The sequence below is a fragment of the Hemibagrus wyckioides genome, linkage group LG29 (assembly GCF_019097595.1).
Source record: "Hemibagrus wyckioides isolate EC202008001 linkage group LG29, SWU_Hwy_1.0, whole genome shotgun sequence".
Lineage (NCBI taxonomy): Eukaryota > Metazoa > Chordata > Actinopteri > Siluriformes > Bagridae > Hemibagrus > Hemibagrus wyckioides.
Window position 1 is genome coordinate 10,315,508 of NC_080738.1, and position 22,155 is coordinate 10,337,662.

The 22,155-nt window shown below is 37.3% G+C and overlaps 2 protein-coding genes across 2 annotated transcripts; one reads left to right on the plus strand and one right to left on the minus strand.

Annotated features, from left to right (window-relative positions):
• The first annotated feature begins 1,982 nt into the window (after nt 1-1,982).
• Nucleotides 1,983-9,448, plus strand: mpc1 (mitochondrial pyruvate carrier 1). Its single transcript, XM_058384960.1, is given in 4 exon segments — nt 1,983-2,181; nt 4,533-4,629; nt 6,416-6,548; nt 8,964-9,448. Coding segments are annotated over 4 exon segments (330 nt in total). The 5' UTR covers nt 1,983-2,106; the 3' UTR covers nt 8,989-9,448.
• chs1 (chitin synthase 1) lies at nt 9,279-20,608 on the minus strand. The gene is made up of 19 exons (XM_058384959.1): nt 20,408-20,608; nt 19,847-19,982; nt 19,007-19,192; nt 17,224-18,308; nt 17,037-17,132; nt 16,788-16,952; nt 16,551-16,698; nt 16,384-16,449; nt 15,684-15,918; nt 15,393-15,593; nt 15,005-15,289; nt 14,668-14,847; nt 13,980-14,529; nt 13,656-13,783; nt 13,190-13,548; nt 12,858-12,968; nt 12,549-12,766; nt 12,373-12,439; nt 9,279-12,249 (listed from the first exon to the last, which is right to left on the minus strand). The coding sequence occupies exons 1-19, from the start codon at nt 20,452-20,454 to the stop codon at nt 12,181-12,183; spliced, it is 4,332 nt and encodes a 1,443-aa protein (XP_058240942.1). The 5' UTR covers nt 20,455-20,608; the 3' UTR covers nt 9,279-12,180.
• Nucleotides 20,609-22,155: the final 1,547 nt, after the last annotated feature.

The window sequence follows — 22,155 nt, forward strand, 5'->3', positions numbered from 1 at the left end:
CTTGCGCCCCTTAGTGTTGGTGGAGGATAAAGCGGAAATTAAAAACAAACGAGCACACAGAGGCTTTTATTTGTGTTTGTTTGTTTGTTTTAATGATATATTTAACCTCTCTATATGATGGTTCAGTACATTTGTAATGAAGTAATAGTTCAGCATTAATCCTAAAAAACAATATTAGCACTAAATCTTACAAGAAAAGACCAAGAAATGACTATAAGCCTCCTATGATGAATGAACCCATCATAACAGCAATCCCCACAAAAGAGGCTAATCAGTTCTGTGAAAAAAGATACTAAAAAATGAAATAAATATATAAAACTGGCTAATATCAACAGTTACAGTATTTACAGTCCAGAGTCACCCAAATGAGGATGAGGTTCCCTTCGGAGTGTGGTTCCTCTCAAGGTTTCTTCCTCATATCATCTCAGGGAGTTTTTCTTGATTGATTAACAACCAAATCACATGCATACAAATATTTGCATGTAAAAGATAAGGGAAAAACTATAAACATTATCTAGAAACACGAATTAAGGGTGAATTAAGTGTAGGCGTGACTGACTTTCCGAACACCTCCCGCTCTAAAGACGTGAGGTGAACGCCTTTTTAGACCACGCCCACTACAAAATGTGCTAAAAGTCAAGAGGGTCGAAAAAAACCTGCAACGAAAAGAAAAAGAAACAACAAAAAACGAGAGTATCAGAAATAATCCTAATAATAAAATAATCAGAATAAAAAAAAACTCCATTACCCTTTTTGCATTTGCTTTATTTATTTATTTATTTACTTACTTACTTACTTACTTACTTACTTAATTATTTATTAAAACATTTTGATCACTAATATTGTCTGATTGGATTTTATTATGTTATCTGAAACATTTAATGCTTTCAGCAAGATGTTTAGATTAAGGCCTGCAGTGTGAATCCAGTCTAGTTCATTGTATCACATTAAAATCAATTGCATTCATTTTTTTTTTTACCCAGGAACTAATTCATGTGTATTATTGCAAATGAATATTTATTGTGAAGTACTGTCAACAATATCACCAAAATATATACTGGTATGAGGAAAGGGGTGTTAACAGCAGAAGTAGAAGTAGAACAGCTTCTGTGGTTTCTGTTTACTGTCTGTGTGGAGTTTCTCTGGACAAATACATTGGGTTTTATCAGGGCTCTCTGGTTTCCTCCTTTGCCCTTTGTGTGTGTGTTTTACACTTCTTACCTTTCTAAGCTCAAGCAGTTGAAATACAAACTGAGGGGCATGAAGCCTTTATTATCGCCACATATACATTACAGCACAGTGGAATTCTTTTTCTTCACATATCCCAACTAAGGAAGTCAGAGAGCAAGGGTACCCCCTGGAGCAGAGAGGGTTAAGGGCCTTGCTCAATTGCCCAACAGTGGAGCTTAAACCCTGATCCTCCAATCAACAACCCAGAGCCTTAACCACTTGAGCCACCACTGCCCCTACAAACAAACAAACAAACAAACAATCAAACAAACAAATAAATAAATGTATGTAAAACATTCACTCTCTCTCTCTCTCTCTCTGTGTGTGTGTGTGTGTGTGTGTGTGTGCGTGCGGGTATGTTCATCCTGAACCCAGTGTTTTCTCCGGATTCTGTGCGATTCTGACAGCACTTAGTGTAGTAGATAAATAAACATATTGAGAATAAAAGCTATTGACATTTCCATTCTTCATGGCTGCAATAATTGACACCTGCAGTCTTTATAACTGCAATAAGTCCATTCAAGGTTATTCTCGGCTCAGCTTTCTGGACCCATTTTAAATTGTATTTTGAGATAAAAAAAAGAGTTTCTTTTTGTTTAGGCAGAAAGTCATTTCATCAGCTGTGTACACAGACTAATGGACAATATATAATTGTATATGTCATAAATGCAGTATACAGCGCGGTATAGTGTATTGGGTGGAGTGTGGACTCTTACACTGAAACGGAGACTAAAACAGGAAGTGACGTATCACTGCCAGCAGCGTAAAACTGATTTGTCCTCTATTTTCCGCCGACTCCTGTACGATCACCTGGGCCTTCCTGATCTCAATTTTTTTTTTAAATTTGCACATTTTGTTTTTTTCTTCAGTAAAACAATGGCCGGCACTTTGGCTCGTAAAGCTGTAGATCATCTCCGTAGCAAGGAGTTCAGAGACTATCTGATGAGGTAAGTCATGACTCGGAAGTCTCGCTTTTCACCAAGGCGGTCTGCGTGAGCTGACTCCAGATGTACAAAAGTCCAAATTCTGACCGTTCGCGAACAAGTTACTCGAATAATCGACGAAATCGCTCTTTTAATCTCACTTCACTTTACATACATTTGTCATATGTAGTGAAGGGCAACAGAAATGAGCTTTGACCGAACTGAAGGGCAAAATCTGCGGCCATGTCCCAAATGACACTCCGCTCCCTTCACTGTGTGCACTAGGGGAGTGTATGGAGTAGTGACGTCAGCAGCCTACATAGTGCACTATGTAGAAAAGTGACGGCGAATTAGAGCACAGCTCCCCTGTTTACATGTCAGCAGCTGATAGTGCTGACAAAATAACAAGCAAATTAAAAAAGGTCTTATTTAAAGTAAAGAAACAAATTATCTGGACGTTTCCCTTCACCATATAATACGAATATTTATTAAATATATGTCTTTAGCCATAGTTTAAGTGACCTTTTCTCTTAAGTACACTTTATTGCCAAAAGTTTTGGGACATCCCTCCAAATCATTGAATTCAGGTGTTGGGCTTGGCCCCTTACTTCAAGTGAAAGGAACTCTTAATGCTTCAGCATACCAAGACATTTTGGACAATTTCATGCTCCCTACTTTGTGGGAACAGTTTGCGGATGACCCCTTCCTGTTCCAACATGACTGCGCACCAGTGCACAAAGCAAGGTCCATAAAGACATGGATGAGTGAGTTTGGTGTGGAAGAACTGCATAGAGTCCTGACCTCAACCTGATAGAACACCTTTGTGATGAATTAGAGCGGAGACTGTGAGCCAGACCTTCTCGTCCAACATCAGTGCCTGACCTCACAAATGTGCTTCTAGAGGAATGGTCAAAAATTCCCACAAACACACTCCTAAACCGTGTGGAAAGCCTTCCCAGAAGATTTGAAGCTGTTATAGCTGCAAAATACGAGCCAAATCCATCTTAAATTCATGTGCATGTAAAGGCAGACGTCCCAGTTTTGGCCTCATCCCAGAGGTGTTCTATCGGGTTGACGTCAGGACTTTGTGAAGTTCCTCCACACCAAACTCACTCATACCAATGTCTTGGTATGAAGCTGAAACTTCACTGGAACTAAGGGGCCGAGCCAAACCCCTGAAAAACAACACCTGAATTCAATGATTTGGAGGGGTGTCCCAAAACGTTTGGCAATATAGAGTAGTTTTATCAATTAAGTATTGAGAGAGTTTTCTACTGAGAGAATTTGCTCTTTACACTTGATGTCATTTTGTATGAATTAATCTTGGCTTCATTTTCCCTTTAATAATATTTTTCCTTCCCCTCCCCCCTCACTGCACATGGAACCTTCAACACCAGCACAGTAAGTGTGTCTTCTTTATTATGATTTTATATGTTAGGAAAAGACTCCAACGCACGCTGTTATAGGAAAATGATCCGTGACAGGACAGGGTTATGTGACCCAGCGTCAAGCAGAGTTACTGTTACTGAGAGCTTCATTTCTCTCATAACTCAGTGTTTTATTTCTCTTATTCCTCAGTGACACCAAAAACAATTACATCTTTGATGTCTTAGCCTTTTTTCTACTAGAAGTTTAGAGTTACATTTTTTTATCCTGGAATTGTCCTTGTGACAGGTTAGTCCTGTTGTTATAGTCCTGAGCATTATAACCCCTATAAACAGTCATTTTCCTTGGTAAAGGGAACACATTTAGTAAGTTTTTTAGTAAGCATGACTTTTTCTCAAGGTTGTAAACCCTGGTCTGAAGTTAAAGCATTTTGTGGTGCCACTGTGAAGCAGCGTGGTGTTAAGATGCTTAAGAACAAATCAGTGTCAGATGGAGACGGTTTTATTTTTAGTTCTGCTAAGAAAATTCAGTGTTTCAAGAAGTGACAGAAGCTGGTTATCAACAAACGCTTGGTTAGCTACACAACTTAAAAAGATTACAAAGCCGTGAAAGATAACAGTGTTTGCCTGAGCACAGAAGACAGACGCGACCTTTCTTTAACGTAATCAGGCTGAATTTATCCCGTCATGGTTGTTGACAGCACAGATATGCAAATAAGAACCCAGGGTTTAGGAACGTCGTGTGAAACGTCCATGGATTAATTGTTAACCCCTGGTGAACTATGAGCAGTGTGACCCAAGATAACCCAGTATTCTGTATTTCTCAGGGCTTTACACTGTGACCCCCTATAAACTATTTACTACACATGTAAAAAATAATCCCTTTTAGTGTGTTCATGACATGTCCCACACACATCAATCAGCATTTTCTAGAAATGTCTGATTAAATGGGATTAGGATTGGGCTATTTCTGATCTGTCTTATTCATTTTCAGCACTTTTGGGGTCCAGTAGCAAACTGGGGACTGCCGATTGCTGCCATCAGTGACATGAAGAAAAGTCCAGAAATTATCAGCGGACGAATGACCTTTGGTATGTGATTTCACTAGTTTAAATAGTTTCACAAACTGATGCTTTTCTCTGTAGTTGGCGCACACATATTATAAATCAGTATAAAATATGACATCGTTGGTTTGCTTTTTCTGGATATATATCCAAAATTATTGGCACCCTTATTTCTTTGGATTTTAGTCAGTTTTCCATCATTATTGTTCATCAATCACACACACACACAGGTCTTCAACAGTAAAATCATAAGGACTATGGAAAAAGTTGATTTGTAATATTGAACTTTAAGATAAATTTCTTTTCGTAGATTTCTCTCAGTTTCCCATGTGAGATTAAGCTAAATAAAGACAGCCAATTTTTTCCATAATCCTATAATTAACCCGTCTTTACAAGAGTGCCAATATTTCCGGAGCGTTTCTTACGCAATAGCTGCATCCAGGCTTTTAGGTTTAGAAAATAATAGGTTTCAGTCTGTCTCTCAATCCAGATATAACAGGAGCTTCATCCTACCTGCATGCTATTTCTGACCTAAAAGGTTTCTTTGTCTCTTTTGTTACAAGCGTTAAGGGAACACTGGTCCAAAGGTTGTCTTTTTTATGCTTTTGAGATGTTTAATATGCTTGATTATGACACGATATTAAAAAAATGGTTTGGTTCAAGCAGCGCTTCAGGTTCAAGCGGAGAACATCGTGAAAGTGAGTGAGGTTTAGTTTAGTCTGTAGTCTCCTTAGCATTGCGCAGAAACATCTTGCACTGATTTAGTGTCTTTTCCCTCTCAGCTGTATCAGTGTTAAGCACAGCCTTATGTACAAATCCAAAATAAAAACATAACGACAATTTAGACAAAGCCGGAAAAGGTAGGTCTAGTTTGCAAATGGAATTCTTACCGCTGATTGGACGAGACATCTGTCACTCAAGTTATAAAGGAAGTCCAGCAGGCTGCAGCAGTAGAGAGTGGATTGGTGTGTGTATGAAGGCAGCTCTGCTCTTATAGCATTCCTTACATTGTTTACTCTGGAATAGTTTTGTCTTTGAAACATTTCTGCGTTCTTTAGGTGTGTTTTTAGAGATCACCAACTAATCTTTATGCCATCATACGCTATCAGAATATCTAAAATTACGGCATATGAACGTCCTTCCACAAAGTAGCGTCAAAAGAATTAAATTTTGGTTTAACGTGAACGCAGAACTCCAAACATGTAGAAGAAATAAAGTTTAAGATAAACAGTATCCTACTGCTTGGATATCCTGAGTGACAGATGTCTCGTCCAATCAGAGGTAAGAATTCCATTCTCAAACTATACCTAGCTTTTCCAGTTTGTCTGAATTGTCCTTGGGTTTTCTGATTTGTTTTAGTTTTTTTATTTTATTTTGTTTTTGCTTTTGATATTTTGTTTTAGTTTTTTCTTTATTTTGTTTTCATTTTGTTATTTTGTTTTTGGTTTTCTTATTTTGTTTTGATTTTGTTTTTGTTTTTCTTATTTTGTTTTGATTTTGTTGTTTTGTTTTAGGATTTGTTATTTTGCTTTTAGATTTGTTATTTTGTTTTAGTTTTTTTCTTATTTTGTTTTCATTTTGTTATTTTCTTTTTGTTTTGTTTTCATTTTATCTTTATTTTGTTTTCATTTTGTTATTTTCTTTTTGGTTTTCTTATTTTGTTTTAGTTTTTTCTTTACTTTGTTTTTGGATTTGATATTTTGTTTTCAATTTTGTTATTTTGTTTTTACAGTTTTTGTTTTGCATTTCTCAGCCACCGTACATATCAGGCGTTGTATATTTACACAGGATGTTTATCTCACTGTTTCTCCAGCTCTGACCTGCTACTCGCTGTTGTTCATGAGATTTGCCTACAAGGTACAGCCAAGGAACTGGCTCCTCTTCGCCTGCCATTTCACCAACGAGGCGGCACAACTCATTCAGGGAGGACGGCTTATTAAATACAAGTAAGACCTTGTCATCGTCATTAATTTCTTACTTCACTGTAGCTGTTTTTGTTATTCTTAACACATTGTTTTATCACACAGCTAAGGACTTTGCAATTTTTTATGATCTCTCTCCTTATTCTTTAATAATTTACCTTTTGCGTCAATGTAAACGTACAACCTCAGCTATGATTATCTTGTCTGAAAGTCTTTTATTTTGGGAATGTTACTAATTCATGGAGAAGTGTTGTTTTTTTCCTTTCAGAAACTCATTATTAGAGAGAAAAGTCTTTTGTTTGTTAATTAAAATGGCATATACAGGATTACATTTTAATCCTCTGCTTTAAAATTGTAGTCCGTGAGTCACAGGAAAGCTGAAACTACTACTTATGTTGTCATCAGATAAAGGTGTTAGTCAGTAAAGTATTTTAAGAGATGTTTACCTTGATCAGTGTGAAATATCTAATACTTTTAAGTCCTTTTACCCTTTAAAATATTTTCTATTCATTTGTATTAATGTATTTATTTGCCTGTTTCTTTGTGTGTGCCTGTTCTTATGTATTTCTACATTTTTATTATTTATTTTTTATTATGCATAACATTGCTCCTGCCATAAATGTAGCACTTGATGTAGAACTACTTCTTCTTTTTCTTCTTCTTCTTTCGGCTTTTCCCTTCATGGGTGGCCACAGCAAATCATCTCTCTCCACCTATCCCTATCTTCTGCATCTTCAGCACCCACTAGCTTCATATCCTCATTTATTACATCCATATACCTCCTCTTTGGCCTTCCTCTTTTCCTCCTGCCTGGCAGCTCCACGTCCAACATTCTCCTACCGATATACTCACTCTCCCTCCTCTGAACATGTCCAAACCATCTTAATCTGGCCTCCTTAACTTTGTCCCCCAAACGTCCAACATGAGCCGTCCCTCTGATGTACTCGTTCCTAATCCTGTCCAACCGTGTCACTCCCAAAGAGAACCTCAACATCTTACTTGATGCAGAACATTTAAAAAAAAAAGGACATCTAAACACAGGACAGCTGAGCTTCTGTTTTTGGATAACAAACAAGCGATGTCCCACTTCTGTCCCCCACTTTCCTCTGACCTACAGAAGTTTTTTTCCATTCAAAGCTTCAATTTGAGGTGAAAAATCTCCTAATTAATTTAAATCATGAGAAGAAAACTCCAAAAAACTCCGGTCAGCAAATCCATATAAGTCATGCTAGACGTTATAAGACCGTCACATAGGTCAGGGACAGTAGTGTGTTTTTTGTTTTTTTTTTCTGTCATGATTTGCGTCAAAATGAAAAGATTAAGGGTTTTTCTTTTTGTATTCGTGGTAAGCAGGCAGGGTCAGATGAGTGAAAATTTAGCTTTAATTTAAAATCTTGCTTAGTGAATGGTGAAGCTTGTGTGTTTGTTGAAGGGAGGACTTTCAATTTTTTTTTTGTTTTAGGACTGTCCACTGCATATTTGGTTCATGCTAACCGCTAACTGACTAATAAGCATTAACTAGTGATTTAGAATAAAGTAGTGAATGTCATTTGTATACCCCAAATTAAATATTCATTTTTTTGTTGTTTTTTGTAAAATATTTATTCATTATAATACATTTTATTTTATTTGACTTTATTTCATCTGTTTTGTTCTATTTTATTTTCTCTTATTTTACTTTATTCTATTTTATTTATTTTTTTAAATTTACTTCACTAGAATATTTCTTCCATTTATATTTTTGAATAAATATATATTTTAATATAAATATTTATTAAATATTAGTATATAAATATATATTTATATTTTTTATTTACATTTTGTACTTTTTAATACATTTGTATATATCGATTATTTCACTTTTTTATTTATTTATATTATTTATTTATATTTTGTATATTTCTGTTTATCTTTTTTATATATATATATATATATATATATATACATACATATATATATATATACACTGTATATATATAAAATTAAAATTTTTACTGTACTAGAATATTTCTCTTTCTTTCTTTACTTATTTATATTACATTATTTATTTATATTTTTATATTTCTGTTTATCTTTATATATATATATATAGTTTATATTTTTTGAATAAATATATAGTTTAATATAAACATACATTTGGAATATTAATATATAAATATACCACATTGTGTCCTTTTTAATACATTTGTATATATAGATTATTTCATTTATTTTGAGTTATTTTGAGTTTTTCTTGGAACCTGAAGCAGTTTCTGGCAAAATTTTGGATTAATAAAGATCTATCTTATCTTATCTTTATTGCCTTCTTAGTAAGAGCCAGCTGACCTGAACTGAACTGAAATTTACAATGATGTCGAATTCTCTATCTCAGTATTGAAACCTTTGAGAACAGCTCTGTACTGCAACCATATTTATATCTTCTTTCTCCTTTTTTTGCAGCATGGAGAAAAAAATGGCGAAATGATGACCAGCAGTGACCGGCAGAGGTCTCCTCCATAACAAACAGATCGTAACTTTCACAAATAATAATTCGTACACAGAAAGCACGGCTTTTATCAGACTAATGATATTAGTACATTTGAGCTCCCATGTTAAAGGGATGCAGACTTCGAGAATAGATTGGAATAAAATGTATATAAAGAACTTGATCTTTTCATGGACTGTTACGCACACTTTTTTTTTTACATTTATGGTACACGTCAAGCTACTGATTTCTGGAATTGTCATTCAGGATAATTTATTCACGACTGAGTGGAGAACATCTGGTTAATCTCGGTGAATGTAGTGAATAAAGGTTGATTTACTGCATTAGCTGCTGATTTGTTCTGACTGTAAACATGTTCAGTGCATTGTTCAATCCACAAATTCATATTCAATCAAGTGTAAAAAAACCCCAAAGCAAAAAATAAAACTCTTAACCCTTACACACTCTCCATTTTCTATTCCTTCACAGTACAGCAATCCCTTCATAACAAGTCTCTATACCAAATATCCAACCACTGATCTATTTAGAATATATAAATAAGTAGAAATCTGCCATTAGGGTGATTATGATTAATTCATTCAATTCAATTTTATTTATATAGCAATATAAACTGTACAGGAATCTAAAAATGTTTTAGGGAGCAAGGGGGAGTGCACATGCTCTAGATGTTACATGTAAAAAGGTTTCTAATACATGAAAACAAAACAGCCGTAATGATTTAAATAGATTTTATTAAAAAATACTAAATGTCTAGAACATTCTGCAACTGTGGGTTTTATTACATAATCATTTGTATCCATTACAACCAGCAAAAACTTTCCTCACTACCACATTATAAAAAATACCCATAATTACTGTCTAATTAAAGCTATTAACTACTAATTGGGCAATTAAAGAGATGGTGGGAAATCTGAGAACTAGGCAGCTTCTGCTTTGTGACAGAATGCTAGGTCACTTATTGAAAACATGTAGGTGCTCCGTCAGGCGCAGATTTTACCCCCTAATAAAAGTGGCTTGTATGTGCGTGCACGATTAGTAGACATGTTGGTGATTACCAAGAATAGCTTACAATGGGACTCAAACTAAAAAAAGAATAGAAGAAGTTGTATGCAAAAAACTCATATACACTTGGTATCAGGTGCAGCAGGACATCTGACTGTCACATCTATGTGAACATCCTATTCCACATTTAATCCACTTTGCTGTTATAATGTGCTCTACTCTTCTCCTCTGGGAAGGCTTTCCACTAGATGTCGGAGCATGGCTGTGGGGATGTGTGATCATTCAGCTATAAGAGCATTAGTAAGATCAGGCACTGGTGTTGGGTCTGGGCTCTGATCAGGACACTCGAGCTCCTCCACTCCAACCTTAACACAACATGTCTTCGTTAAGCATGACCATTGTCATGCTGGGGCAGGTTTGGGTCTCTTAGTAAAAGGAAATTCTAATATTACATGATACAAAGACATTCTAGACAACTATGTGCTTCAAGAAGAAGAACTGAGGATAAGAAGCCTTTATTATTGCCACACATACAAAACAATTGTTTTCTTAACATAACCCAGCTAAGGAAGTTGGGTTCAGAGCACAGAGGCAGCTATGATACAGTGCCACTGGAGCAGGAGGGGGGTGTATTATGGTGGGGGTTAAGGGCCTTGCTCAATTGCCCAGCAGTGGGGCTTGTTGGCACTGGGGCTTGAACCCTGATCCTACCCTCAACAACTGTTATTAAATAAGTGATTTGGTGAACACCTTGTCTGTTTTGCAGGCAATATAACAAAGCTGCATTCCTATACCAGGAGTTGAGCCCGGGCTACCTGGGTGAAAACTAAGAATCCTGCCCGCTAGACCATATGGGACACCTGCCCCATCGTATCAGCAATTTGGGGAAGTTTGGCATAACGGCATGATGGTTAGGCTTCAACATAAAGACTGATGATCTCCTCATCATGGCACCTGTTAGTGGGTGGGATATATTAGGCAGCAAGTGAACATTTTGTCCTCAAAGTTGATGTGTTAGAAACAGGAAAAAAGCGTAAGGATTTGAGCGAGTTGAGAGACAAGGGCCAAATTGTGATGGTAGGTGTATTAGGCAGGTGGTCATAATGTTACTTTTTTCATCTCAATCTGCCACTTTCCACCTACATCATCTTTTCTTTATTTATGCAAATTCAATCAGCCAACAAAAAGGTGTTATTTGTGGATAAAGTGTTCAGATATTAAAAATCATATTTGAATAGCATTCCTATTCAACACTCATTTATCTAGCACCTTCCATTGCTAACAAAAAGCAGTGTTGTTTTGTTTTGTCTTCACCTTTTCTACACCACAAATACTGATCCTTGTAAAAATACAGTACTTTGCATTCATACACTATGATGCTATGTGCTTTCCAAATCACATAAAATCTAGATTAAGAACTAAGCAAGCATTTGATTAAAGTTACAACAAAAAAAACACCATTTATACTATTAAAGAGCAAGACAATTATTACACTTGGTATTGGAAAAACAAAAAATCACATAATCACGCAGTCATCTTGTGCATTGCTAAGTCTAATCCAGCAGTAAGAGATTACAGCATCATTTTTGTACTTTGGCATCTAGGTTGTAAATGGACAGTCATTTGGTTGTAAAACCGTACCACACGGAACATGTATTGAAAAAAAAAAAAACAGCATTGTCCTGTGAATCTGGGGACCTTGTACCTTTACAACGATGACAAACCTTTTTCAGGAAGCTGTGACTTTGAGTTACAGTATACAGCACCAATAAGGAAAGCCTAGTCACAAGCCAAGTTGGTTGCCCTTGAATGTAAATGATAATATGATATTCCAGCTTTATTAAAACCTCACTAGTCTTCCAATGAAGGCTGAACATTTTCATTTGAATAAAAATTACTTTATGACTGTTTAGGTTAACACAAAGACTTTCAAAGTCTTTCAGCTACAGCTTTTCTCTTTTGCCTCCACCATGAAAGAATCACATATATATATATATATAAATACAGTACCCGGTATTTATTGCACATACTTGAGTCATTATTTTCCCTTTCTCTTGGTTGGATTTTCATTTGCATTTTTAAGTACAATAAAACTTGTACCCTAAAAGTGTCATTAAAAGAGTGCAGTCTTAAGTAAATATAAATATACTAAAATCGCTCATCTCTTCTTCACAGGTCATCACTAGTTATGACAAGATCATTTGTATTTTGGTTCTCCAAGATCATGGCTTCCTCGTCCTGCACAAAAAAATAATTGTCAATAGATTAAACCCAACCGATTTTATCATACATTTTTGGTATATTGGGTCCGAAGCCCAAATAAAATGTGTTCAAATGTATGAAGTCAAAATGATTACTCACTGGATCCCTTTCTTTGTAGTCCTTCTCCATGCCTCTGTAGGCTAACACATGGATCAAGGTGTACACTCTGTTACCGGAGACAAAAAAACAAGACAGCATATAAAATCCTCGATCCAACATTAAAGCGACGAAATCTTGCTTAAACCGTATCACGCTATATTTTGTCTGTATTTTACCTGTGGTAAAGCATAGCCAGAAACTGGATCAACAGAAGTATGGCAAAAGACAGCAAGAACATTAAACTTAGAGGTTCCACCCTCAAAGGTTCATCAGCCAAACTGCCATTAGGCAGATATTTAGGAATCTTGATGCTAATTACGTCACTGCCAATGGCTTGAAGAAAAAACGTGGCCACAACCCATAAGACGTTCACAATAAAGTACAGAAATACTGCCTGGAATGGAAGCAGAGTAGGAAAGATGGATTTAAATGAAGTAAAGGACTAGATTAATGGATTTTAGTGAAGTTAAGGTCTAGATTGTTACCTTGTTCCGTAGGGATTTCAGTTCCCTTTCCACTTGCTCTAGATGGCTTTTAGGATCATTTATAGGTTTCAGATAGCGCTCTATCAGCTTGTTCCAGAAGTCTGTCTCATCCTAGATAGTTAAACAAATGTTTGATAAAAATGATCGTTATGACTAATAAAATCATCTACAGTACAGACCAACCCTCCTCATAAATTTCAGGTTGCTAATTTCCGGGCTGAACTTAATAAAGAGCAGCTAATAACCATCAAGAAAAACAAATTAGATGACCATGAATTGGTGGTTCCAGTATGTGATGAAATTAGACAGAAAGAGCCCAGTGCTGTCCTTACTTCAGACAGTCTCACAGCCTTGGGGGCCACCAGGGTTTTCTCAATAGCTCTCTTGACTCTTGCCTCCATCCTCTTCATGTGGTTGAATTGCATGCGGTTGCTCTTCAGGATCCTCCTTGCTGACTCGTTAAGTGCATCCTGTAGTTCTTCCAGTTGGCACTCTGACAAAATGTCCTCCGGGCCCACTTTGTCCCTTAGTTCGTCACTGAGTGTTTCTGTTAGAGTGTTCGCAAGATCCTCACACAGGTCTTCCTGGTTCTTGTTTCTGAGGGTGTACCTAATCTGCTCCTGAAGGTTCCTCTTGAGATTTGCATAGGTAAGCTTCCTCAGGAATACAGTTTTCACTGGTCCGACCCAGTCTGTTCAACAAAAATGAAGCCATTATAGTAGATCCTTGAAGATTTGCTAATACTGCTTTCTAAAGATTTAAGTTGATCAAATCAAAGAACATATTTTTAAGACGTACCGCTCTCGGGAACAACTTCCTTTTCTTGCTCCTCCTGATCATTGTATGTATCTAAGTCATCATCATCATCATCCTCATCATCTTCATATGATGTGTAAGTTTTTTGATCCATGCTGAGGTCACTTGTACTGTAAAAGACAGATACGAAAAATGACCCTTGCCTCAAATGTAGGTCTTTAATCAAAATTCATGTAAATATTAAGACATCCAGAATCATTTTTATTCACCAATTTAATTCAACAATTGGAATCTTAATATTCAAGTGTACATGGTAGACACTGTCATTTACATTTCAGTGTAAAAAGTAGCTGAATGCAGGTCTACCTGTTCATAGATTTGGCATCTTCCTTGTCATTGGTCAGTTTCTTGATGTCTCTTGCCCTCAGCCCTCTGCTACTTTCAATAGGTTGATTTTCAGTTTCAGAGCATTTTAAACTTTCTTCAGCATCCTGTGTAGTTGTCTCCTTCTCTGGCATAGCCGATGGAACACTGGGTGTACCATTGGCTGGACCATTTGGATTAACTGCCTGCTGGATGTGCTGGAGCATCAAGTTTTCAGTTTCTTGAGTGACTTGGATATTTACATCCCAGCAACAGAGTTTGCAGTTGCGGTTGCACAAAACTCCAACATGCTTCTTCTGCTCCTTTTCTTTGTTGGATTCTCGAGTGCCCCAGGAGACATTGTTCATGTTGACCAAGGAGTAGATAGTAAGGAGGAGGTAACCACTGGGGATGCATATAAAGTACATGAGACCGTAGACAATCATGCCAAACTCCTGTGGATGAAGTATTGCTGTGACCAAGTACATAACTGACATGGACACCAGAAATATCCCAGTAGGGGTGATGAATGTGCCTTCTTTCACCATGTCACCTGTTGCCACATTGAAAATGTTAGTAGAACAAAGGGATCACAAAGTGCTATAAAAGGCCATATCACTATTGGGTTTTTTTCTAGATGTAAGATATCTATAACAGATATGCAAGTTTGGACTAATAGGCTATCACTCACCAATAATGGAGAAGAAAGACGCTGTCATTAGAAATGCGTACAAAACGCTGAGAATGGCAGCGATGGTAATCTGGAAGTTGGATTTGGTAAAGAAACAAACTAGCATGTAAACAACCGGTGGTATGACGGCTATGATAATGGACAGAGTTCCTTCAATACTAAACACAAACTGGAACGCTCCTAAAGAAAAGAGAAAGATAAAAAAAAATATGTCTCAGGTCACTAATATAAAACAGCCCATTTTTTATATTTATGTATCAGTGACATTTTCTGATCAATAAAATGCCAGCATTGAGTCCCACACCTCCCTAAAATGTAAAAACCTTGATATACTGACCAGCTACCATCAAGGTAACAGAGGCAGGTCCAAGAATTGAAGAAGCCACAGTGAAGATCTGGTAGAAGATGTAGAGCATGGATATGGAAGAGTTCCTCTTTACAGTTTCTTTTCCACTGTGTAGAAGGTCTAAAGTATTTGCAAGAGTTGAGGGACCCCAGCGACGCCTTTGGTTGTAGAACTCCTTAAATTCTTGAGGAGAATTAGTGTAAGCATCCGAGGCAGCATTGTACTCCACTCTCCATCCCTGCTGGAGAAGCAATGTGCAAAGCCAGCGATCCTCACCTAAAAAAATTAGTTAAATGTTACAATTTCCCTTGGCCATAATAACCTCCCCATATTTTATTTTGCAGGTGTTGGATTGTGGGTCTCTGAGAATAACTGTTACCTTGATCATATTGGACATACTCAGAAGCCCTGGTGGCCTTGGTGGTGTATCGCTTCAGCACATTGTCATCCATTAGAGCTGACCCTCTGAACAGACTAAAGCATCCCGGGCTGCAAAGCACACACCCAAATACGTGCTCTGCGGTTTTCTGAAGCCAGTGACCTACAGCATACTCAAACTTCTGGTACCACACCATTGGCCCTGCAATCAAAATGTGAGCTTTCATTACCACCTGAAGTAGGTACATTTTAAATAGGAAGGAGAGAAATTTTTAGCACAAAGAATACTTACCCATTCCAGTTGGATGAATTCTTCCACAAGCAGCACCTACATTAGCATACATTCTCAGACGATCAACCAGTAAAATCACAGCAGAGGGGTGGAAGTCAGTGTCTCCATCCAAAGCCAAGATATAAGTGTTGTCATCTGATATGTATTTCCTTTTACTATCATTGTCAAAGTTTGGTAAGAGGTAAGCCTCTCCATCCAGTGATATGAGACTTGCACGGCATATGTTGTTCTGTCTCTGTTAGTACACATAAAGAAAAGTCCACATAAACATCTATACATCCATCCATTTTCTATACTGCTTATCCTACACAGGGTTGTGGGGAACCTGGAGCCTATCCAAGAGGACTCAGGGTGTAAGGTATGTTACATAAATACAAGAGTACCAAGGGGACATCCTGGATGGGATGCCAACGTATTACAGGGCACACATTCACAAAACAATTCACACACTACAGACAATTTAGAGATGCCAGTCATCCTTCATGGACTGGCGGAGGAAACCAAATTACCCGGAGGAAATCAAATGGCTATCCCGGATATCAAACCCCCAACCCTGCAGGGGCGAGTCAAATATGGTAACCACCAAGCCAAGCCATGCCCCTAACATCCCCACCCACACACACATGAATAATGAGTTAACGTGCTTAGCATGTAAGAAATATGTAAACACTGTAACACGTGATATTATAAGAAGACTTACAGTGATTTTCTGGGGATTTTTCACTATGTAACCTTTCCAACCCAGGAGATAATACATATACATTATCTGCAAAGAAAAAACATTCAATTATGAGACATTTCAAAAGTTTCCGTTCATGATCATTATTCCAAAATACAGCTCAGTATTTATAATTTCTTCCATCTCACCTGTGACCATCTCTTTTTGTTTCGTATCAGCTGTTTGTCCTTGAGATGGACATACAACATATTTCCCTCTGGTAGCACAAATGCAATCCGGCCACCATAAGGAGTCTCAATGATAGACACTTCATCCGGCTCTTTGTTTGTGAATACTCTGAACAGCACAGTAGTTAAATTTTTAATTAGGAAATAATCATTTGATAAATCACAAACTATATCATTTTTAAACAATTTTGGTTTTACCTGTATACTTCTATGACCACATTTATTAGATCTTCCACATATGAATTGACCAACTTAGTGCCAGTCTCTTTCTCTACCATGAAGGCATCATCCACATAAATATGGCATTCGAAGTCAAAGAAATTCTTATGCTCTTCCTTTGGATCACCTCTGTACCTGTCCAATCTAAAACCATGAAAAAATGGAGTGAGCTAAACCTTTAAAGTAGATCAATGATTCTTACATAAACAACACAAAAGCAAATTTTACCTGAACATTGAGGTAAGGATTTTAAGCATCTCATCATATGTTTCATGCCACATTGTTGCACAGAGATATATGACAACACTCTCTGCCTCTTCAAGGCTGAAATTCATACATTTTAGAAACGTTTTAGAAACACTTTGTCACCAAAATTAGGCTTGGTGTTCAAACCAAGTTAAATGAATCATGTTACCTTTCTAGGTCCTTCACTTTCATTTTGGTGTTTAGTAGTAGTGACTGATCGATGAAAGCGGATTCATACAGCCGCCGAACAAAGAGCTGTGATGTCCGTTCGATACGTGGCACCCTCATGCTCCACACATAATATGTGCACGTAATCAACCCGAGCCACATGCAGACCCCCTCAAGTGCAAGCATGGAGAAAGGCCAAACTGCATAATGGCTACTCAGTGTTGTATGGCAGATACTATTGGTGAGCTCCAGGATGATCAGCAAAGTGCTGTTAGAGATCTTCAGCTTCACAAGACCAGAGCAAAAATCCAGAAATGGGTTGTAGATTGGTGAGTAGTTGGCTGACAACTCAGAGTAGTATGAGGTCTCTGGTTCCACACCCAAGGTGCTCGCTTGAGTTAGGAAAAGTGTTATGCCTACAATCAGTGTAACAGGGCCTGTCAGTGAGACTGGCATGGCAAAGCTCATTCTCACAGCATGGATCTTGCAGGCCACAACCCCAAACCAGTGGCAGGCAGCAGAGCAGAAGATTTGGAGGAAAAACACTCCAAGGCCTACCTCAAGGGTATCTTGTGTAATTTCTGTGAAAGCGCCCCAGTTGATGCGGTTCTCAGCTATTAGGCAATAATAAAAGAAGTAGACCCCGAGAGTGACACCAATCCGCATGAGACTGGTAAACATGAAGACAGAATCTCTGAAGCTATCTAATTCACTAAGCATATCCTGAATCTTGCTGCTGGCCTGTAGAGAGTTCTCCCACCAATTACAAGAAATTAGAAGAGAGGCGAATATAGAAATGGCAACATAATAGTAACAGTCTTGTTCTTGGTGTGCAGTATGAGAAGATATTCGCACATAGTAATCAATAGCCAGCAGGCTGTAGCCGGTGGACACTAGAACAATGGAGCAAATAGGGAAGATGATCATCCAGCCTTGGTTCTGAAGTCGAAAGAACGCATGAAGGAAGGCAGTGCCAATGCAGACTCCTCCAGATATGAAAAGGTTGGTCAGCACATCAAACTGAGGCATCACAACCAGAACCAAGATTGAGGTCCCCAGTGCCACCGTGATCTCAATCCCTGAAATCTGCAAAATAACATGACAACATCTTTATGAACCACTTCACTTGGCATGTACGGGCCACTAAAGTGTTCTGAATCATTGACCCTAAATCCATGTAGACTTATATACACTTATAAATAATAAAAACAGATACAGATGATATATTGTCTATAGTAGGGGTCATCAACTGGTGGAATGCAGTCCTCATTAACCATTGCTGTTTCTGTAGCTCATCTTCTGTCACTGTTTTTTCCAGTCACATGCATTTATGTACATTTTTTAACTGAAGCCAACTTCAGACCTGAGACTATAGGGCTGGAGACATCAGAAGAGTCATCCGATTTTTTTTTCTTGCTCTTTAGCAAATTCACATGGTTTATTAAAATCATTAAAATATCTGTCTAAACAAACAGACAGAGAAATATACACTTATGTTCCTAAATGGTAACATGAAGCTCCACTACACAACAAAACTCCAGCACATTTAATTATTTGTATCCATAAACTAATCATTAATGGTAAAGAATTAAAAAGTAACTGTTGCCGCCATTCAGTCACGTTAGCCGCTTATCCAACCCTTTGCAAACAAAGACGGTTTTGTAAATGAACATATAAATATAGTATTATAACACATAGTACATATAAATGAAGCTGGGAATGTCATAAAAAAGTCAGCAATTAGTGTAGAATTTGTTTAGATTATTTGCATAAAATCAACTTACAATCCCCAGGATTTTCATGGTGGGTGAAACATAGTTTTTGAAGGCACATTTCCACAGACATTTGAGGAACACCAGCAGGTTGGGTGTTACCAGGGCACACATCAGCAGTAGGGTGTAGAACTGCCTATCTGTAGAATTCCTGAGGGATTTTGGACTGGAAAGTGTGGCCAGTGTCAAGAGAGAACCCTGTAATAAGATTTAAAAGAAGATCACTAGTTTAAAAAAAGATTAATATGCAAATCATTCAGCATGTATTTTTCCTTTAAAGGTGCATTGTGTGAAATATTAAGGAATAGATTGCATATTCCTTGTGAAGTCGATTTAGGAGACTCCCTGACGTGTGTTGACTTTGAAATGAGAAATCTTGGGAAAAAATTAAATAATAAAAAAAATAAAATAATAATACAAAAAACACAGTATCACCGATTATGTTATCTTCAATGATCTCACATGACACTGCGAATTTGCATTTTTTTACGATCCCTAATGATCCCTGTAATAACTCTTCATTCACTTCCTTATTGCAAAAGTTACCAATACATAAGACTACTGGTTTGTTCTATGTTCACGTTGCTAGGATATCACGTTATACCAGTGAGGGTAGGACTATTCAGGAACATTCAGGATGATATAGATTACAGAGTACAAAGTAGTCATAGCTCAGTGCTATCATAAATTCCGTTGTAAACCGCTGTAGATACAGCAGCAGTTGCATATCGTGTGCGATGTTACTTTGGTAGAATAAACAGAAACAGGTGTGGCTGTTGTTATGAAGATGATGCGATAAATGATTTATAAATTATGTGTACGTAGTGCTGAAGATTCAGTGTTACAATTCACCTTGCTGATGACGGCACTGGTCAAGACTAAAATGCCTATAACCACCGCCATGAAGTGCTGCATTAACATCAAACATGTTCTCTTCTTTTCTTTCTCCGCTCCGATCGGATTTAGCTGAAAGGGATCCCATGTGTCCCTGTAAAAGCATTAGTGTAGCATCAATTTTGAGACGCTCAAATATACTCTGGAAAAGGCAATTCAAGGAAAATCATTCTTCCGGGTGACAATAATATGTACATTCTGTCTATACTGTAAATTAATCAAGGGCATGCTACTTTTATATCCATAACCTGGGACTACATGTAGGCCACAGTGGCATTTAATGCTTATTAATACTTAATACAACAAAATAGTCTTTTTTAACTTATTATTATCTAACAAGATGGATAATAATAATAATAATAATAATAATAATAATAATAATAATAATAATAATAATAATAATAATTGTAAAATATAAACTCTTGCATATCTACTTGATCCACTTAATGGCAAATATTAATATTAATTCTCGACTAGACAAAATATGTCATATATCATTCAAATTATATTTGTTGGTACCTGTGCCTCCCCTCTCTCTTTTGGCCCCTATTCCTCAGCTCCTCCATGTTGTTCTGCTAGTCCATGAACTGTATGGAATCAAGTCGCATCTACAGACTGGTTTATTTAAGTCTTTTTCCTCGAGTTATGACTGGACCCTTAGCCCTGCCTCATTTATAACGCACAAGGTCATAAACAGGTACAAGGATCAACTGAGTAGAGTTTCCCTCTGTGGCTTCAACAGGAAATGGTTAGTTTATATACAGGGCAAAGACCAAAAGCGAGGAAACTATCAACCCTTTTTAATCAAATGTAACGTGGCATATTAAAAGAACAATAAGGAATAGTAACCCTACTTAAATACGGTATAGAAGAAGAATGAGCACATAAATATTGTAAGCTATTAACATTCATTAATTCATACACATTGGTATTTACAGCATATTCTATTCAGCAATGGAAAAACACTGACAGGTGAAGTGAAAAACATTTATTATCGGTACAGTGTCACCTGTTAAGGGGTAGGATTACATTAGGCAGCAAGTGAGCAGTCAGTTCTTGAATGTTATGTGCTAAAAGCAGGAAAAATGGACAAGGATCTGTGTGACTTTGACAAGGACCAAATTGTAATGGCTAGATGACTGAGTCAGTGCATCTCCAAAACAGCAGGTCTCTTCAGGTGTTCCCAGTATGCAGTGGTTAATACCTTCCAAAAAATGATCAGAGGAATGACAGTCGGTGAACCGGTGAACTGGTGACAGGGTCACAGGTGCCCAAGACTAACTTATTTGCGTGGAGAGCGAATGCTACCCTGTCTGGCCCAATCCCGCAAGAGCTACTGTGAGCTGAAAGAGGAAAGAGAAGAAGGCAATCTGGTCTGATGAAGCACGTTTTCTTTTACATCATTACCTGGGGAAAAGATGCCACATGGTTGCACTATGGGAAGAAGGCAGGCCACCACAGGCAGTGTGATGCTCTGGAAAATGCTGACTTTTAAGGCTTGGTCACACTACAAGACTTTATTCGTCGGCAGATCACTTTGCTGTTCAGACTACATGACTTCACTGTATGTAGTGAACACCACAAGGACAAAAAGACATACAGTGAAGTCATGTAGTCTGAACAGCAAAGCGATCTGCCGACGGTTAAAATCTTGTAGTGTGACCAAGCCTATATTTAACATGCCAGATATCTGGATTTTATCAGCGACGCATCAGTGAGCCTCTTTGACACGTCGTTGAGTAGTTCACACATAAAGATTGCCGAGCGCTGATCACCCGCTGATTTGCTCGTTAATTTGCAAATCGGGCTTAAATCGGGCTTAAAATCCTGTAGTGTGGACTAGGCTTTAGGGTGCAAAAGTCTTAGGCACCCTATATTTTGGACAAATGTCACATCAAAATATGATAAATATTGTGGTTGAGGATCTTTAATTAGAATCACGTTAATCATTACAAGCATAGGGAATGAGCTGGTAAACATCTGTGCCATCAGCTTGGGCAGACAGATAGATAGATAGATAGATAGATAGATAGATAGATAGATAGATAGATAGATAGATAGATAGATAGATAGATAGATAGATAGATAGATAGATAGATAGATAGATAGATACTTTATTGATCTTATGGGGGAAATTGTTGTGTTACAGCAGCTAAGACAGTTTCAAGAAACAACACACACAATATATATATACACACATATATATTTATATATGACCTGTATTTGACCTTTTACAGCCCTGTAAAGCCGTCCTAGAGTAACTTCCT

What these genes read in the sequence shown, in the direction of transcription:
- chs1 (XM_058384959.1), bottom strand. Translation starts at nt 20,454, where the DNA reads ATGGAGGAGCTGAGGAATAGGGGCCAAAAGAGAGAGGGGAGGCACAG. An exon ending in AAAGTGAAGGACCTAGAAAG is followed by an intron (nt 17,133 to 17,223) that starts GTAACATGATTC and finishes TATGAATTTCAG; the next exon opens with CCTTGAAGAGGCAGAGAGTG. An exon ending in GTCTTTCTTCTCCATTATTG is followed by an intron (nt 14,530 to 14,667) that starts GTGAGTGATAGC and finishes ATGTGGCAACAG; the next exon opens with GTGACATGGTGAAAGAAGGC.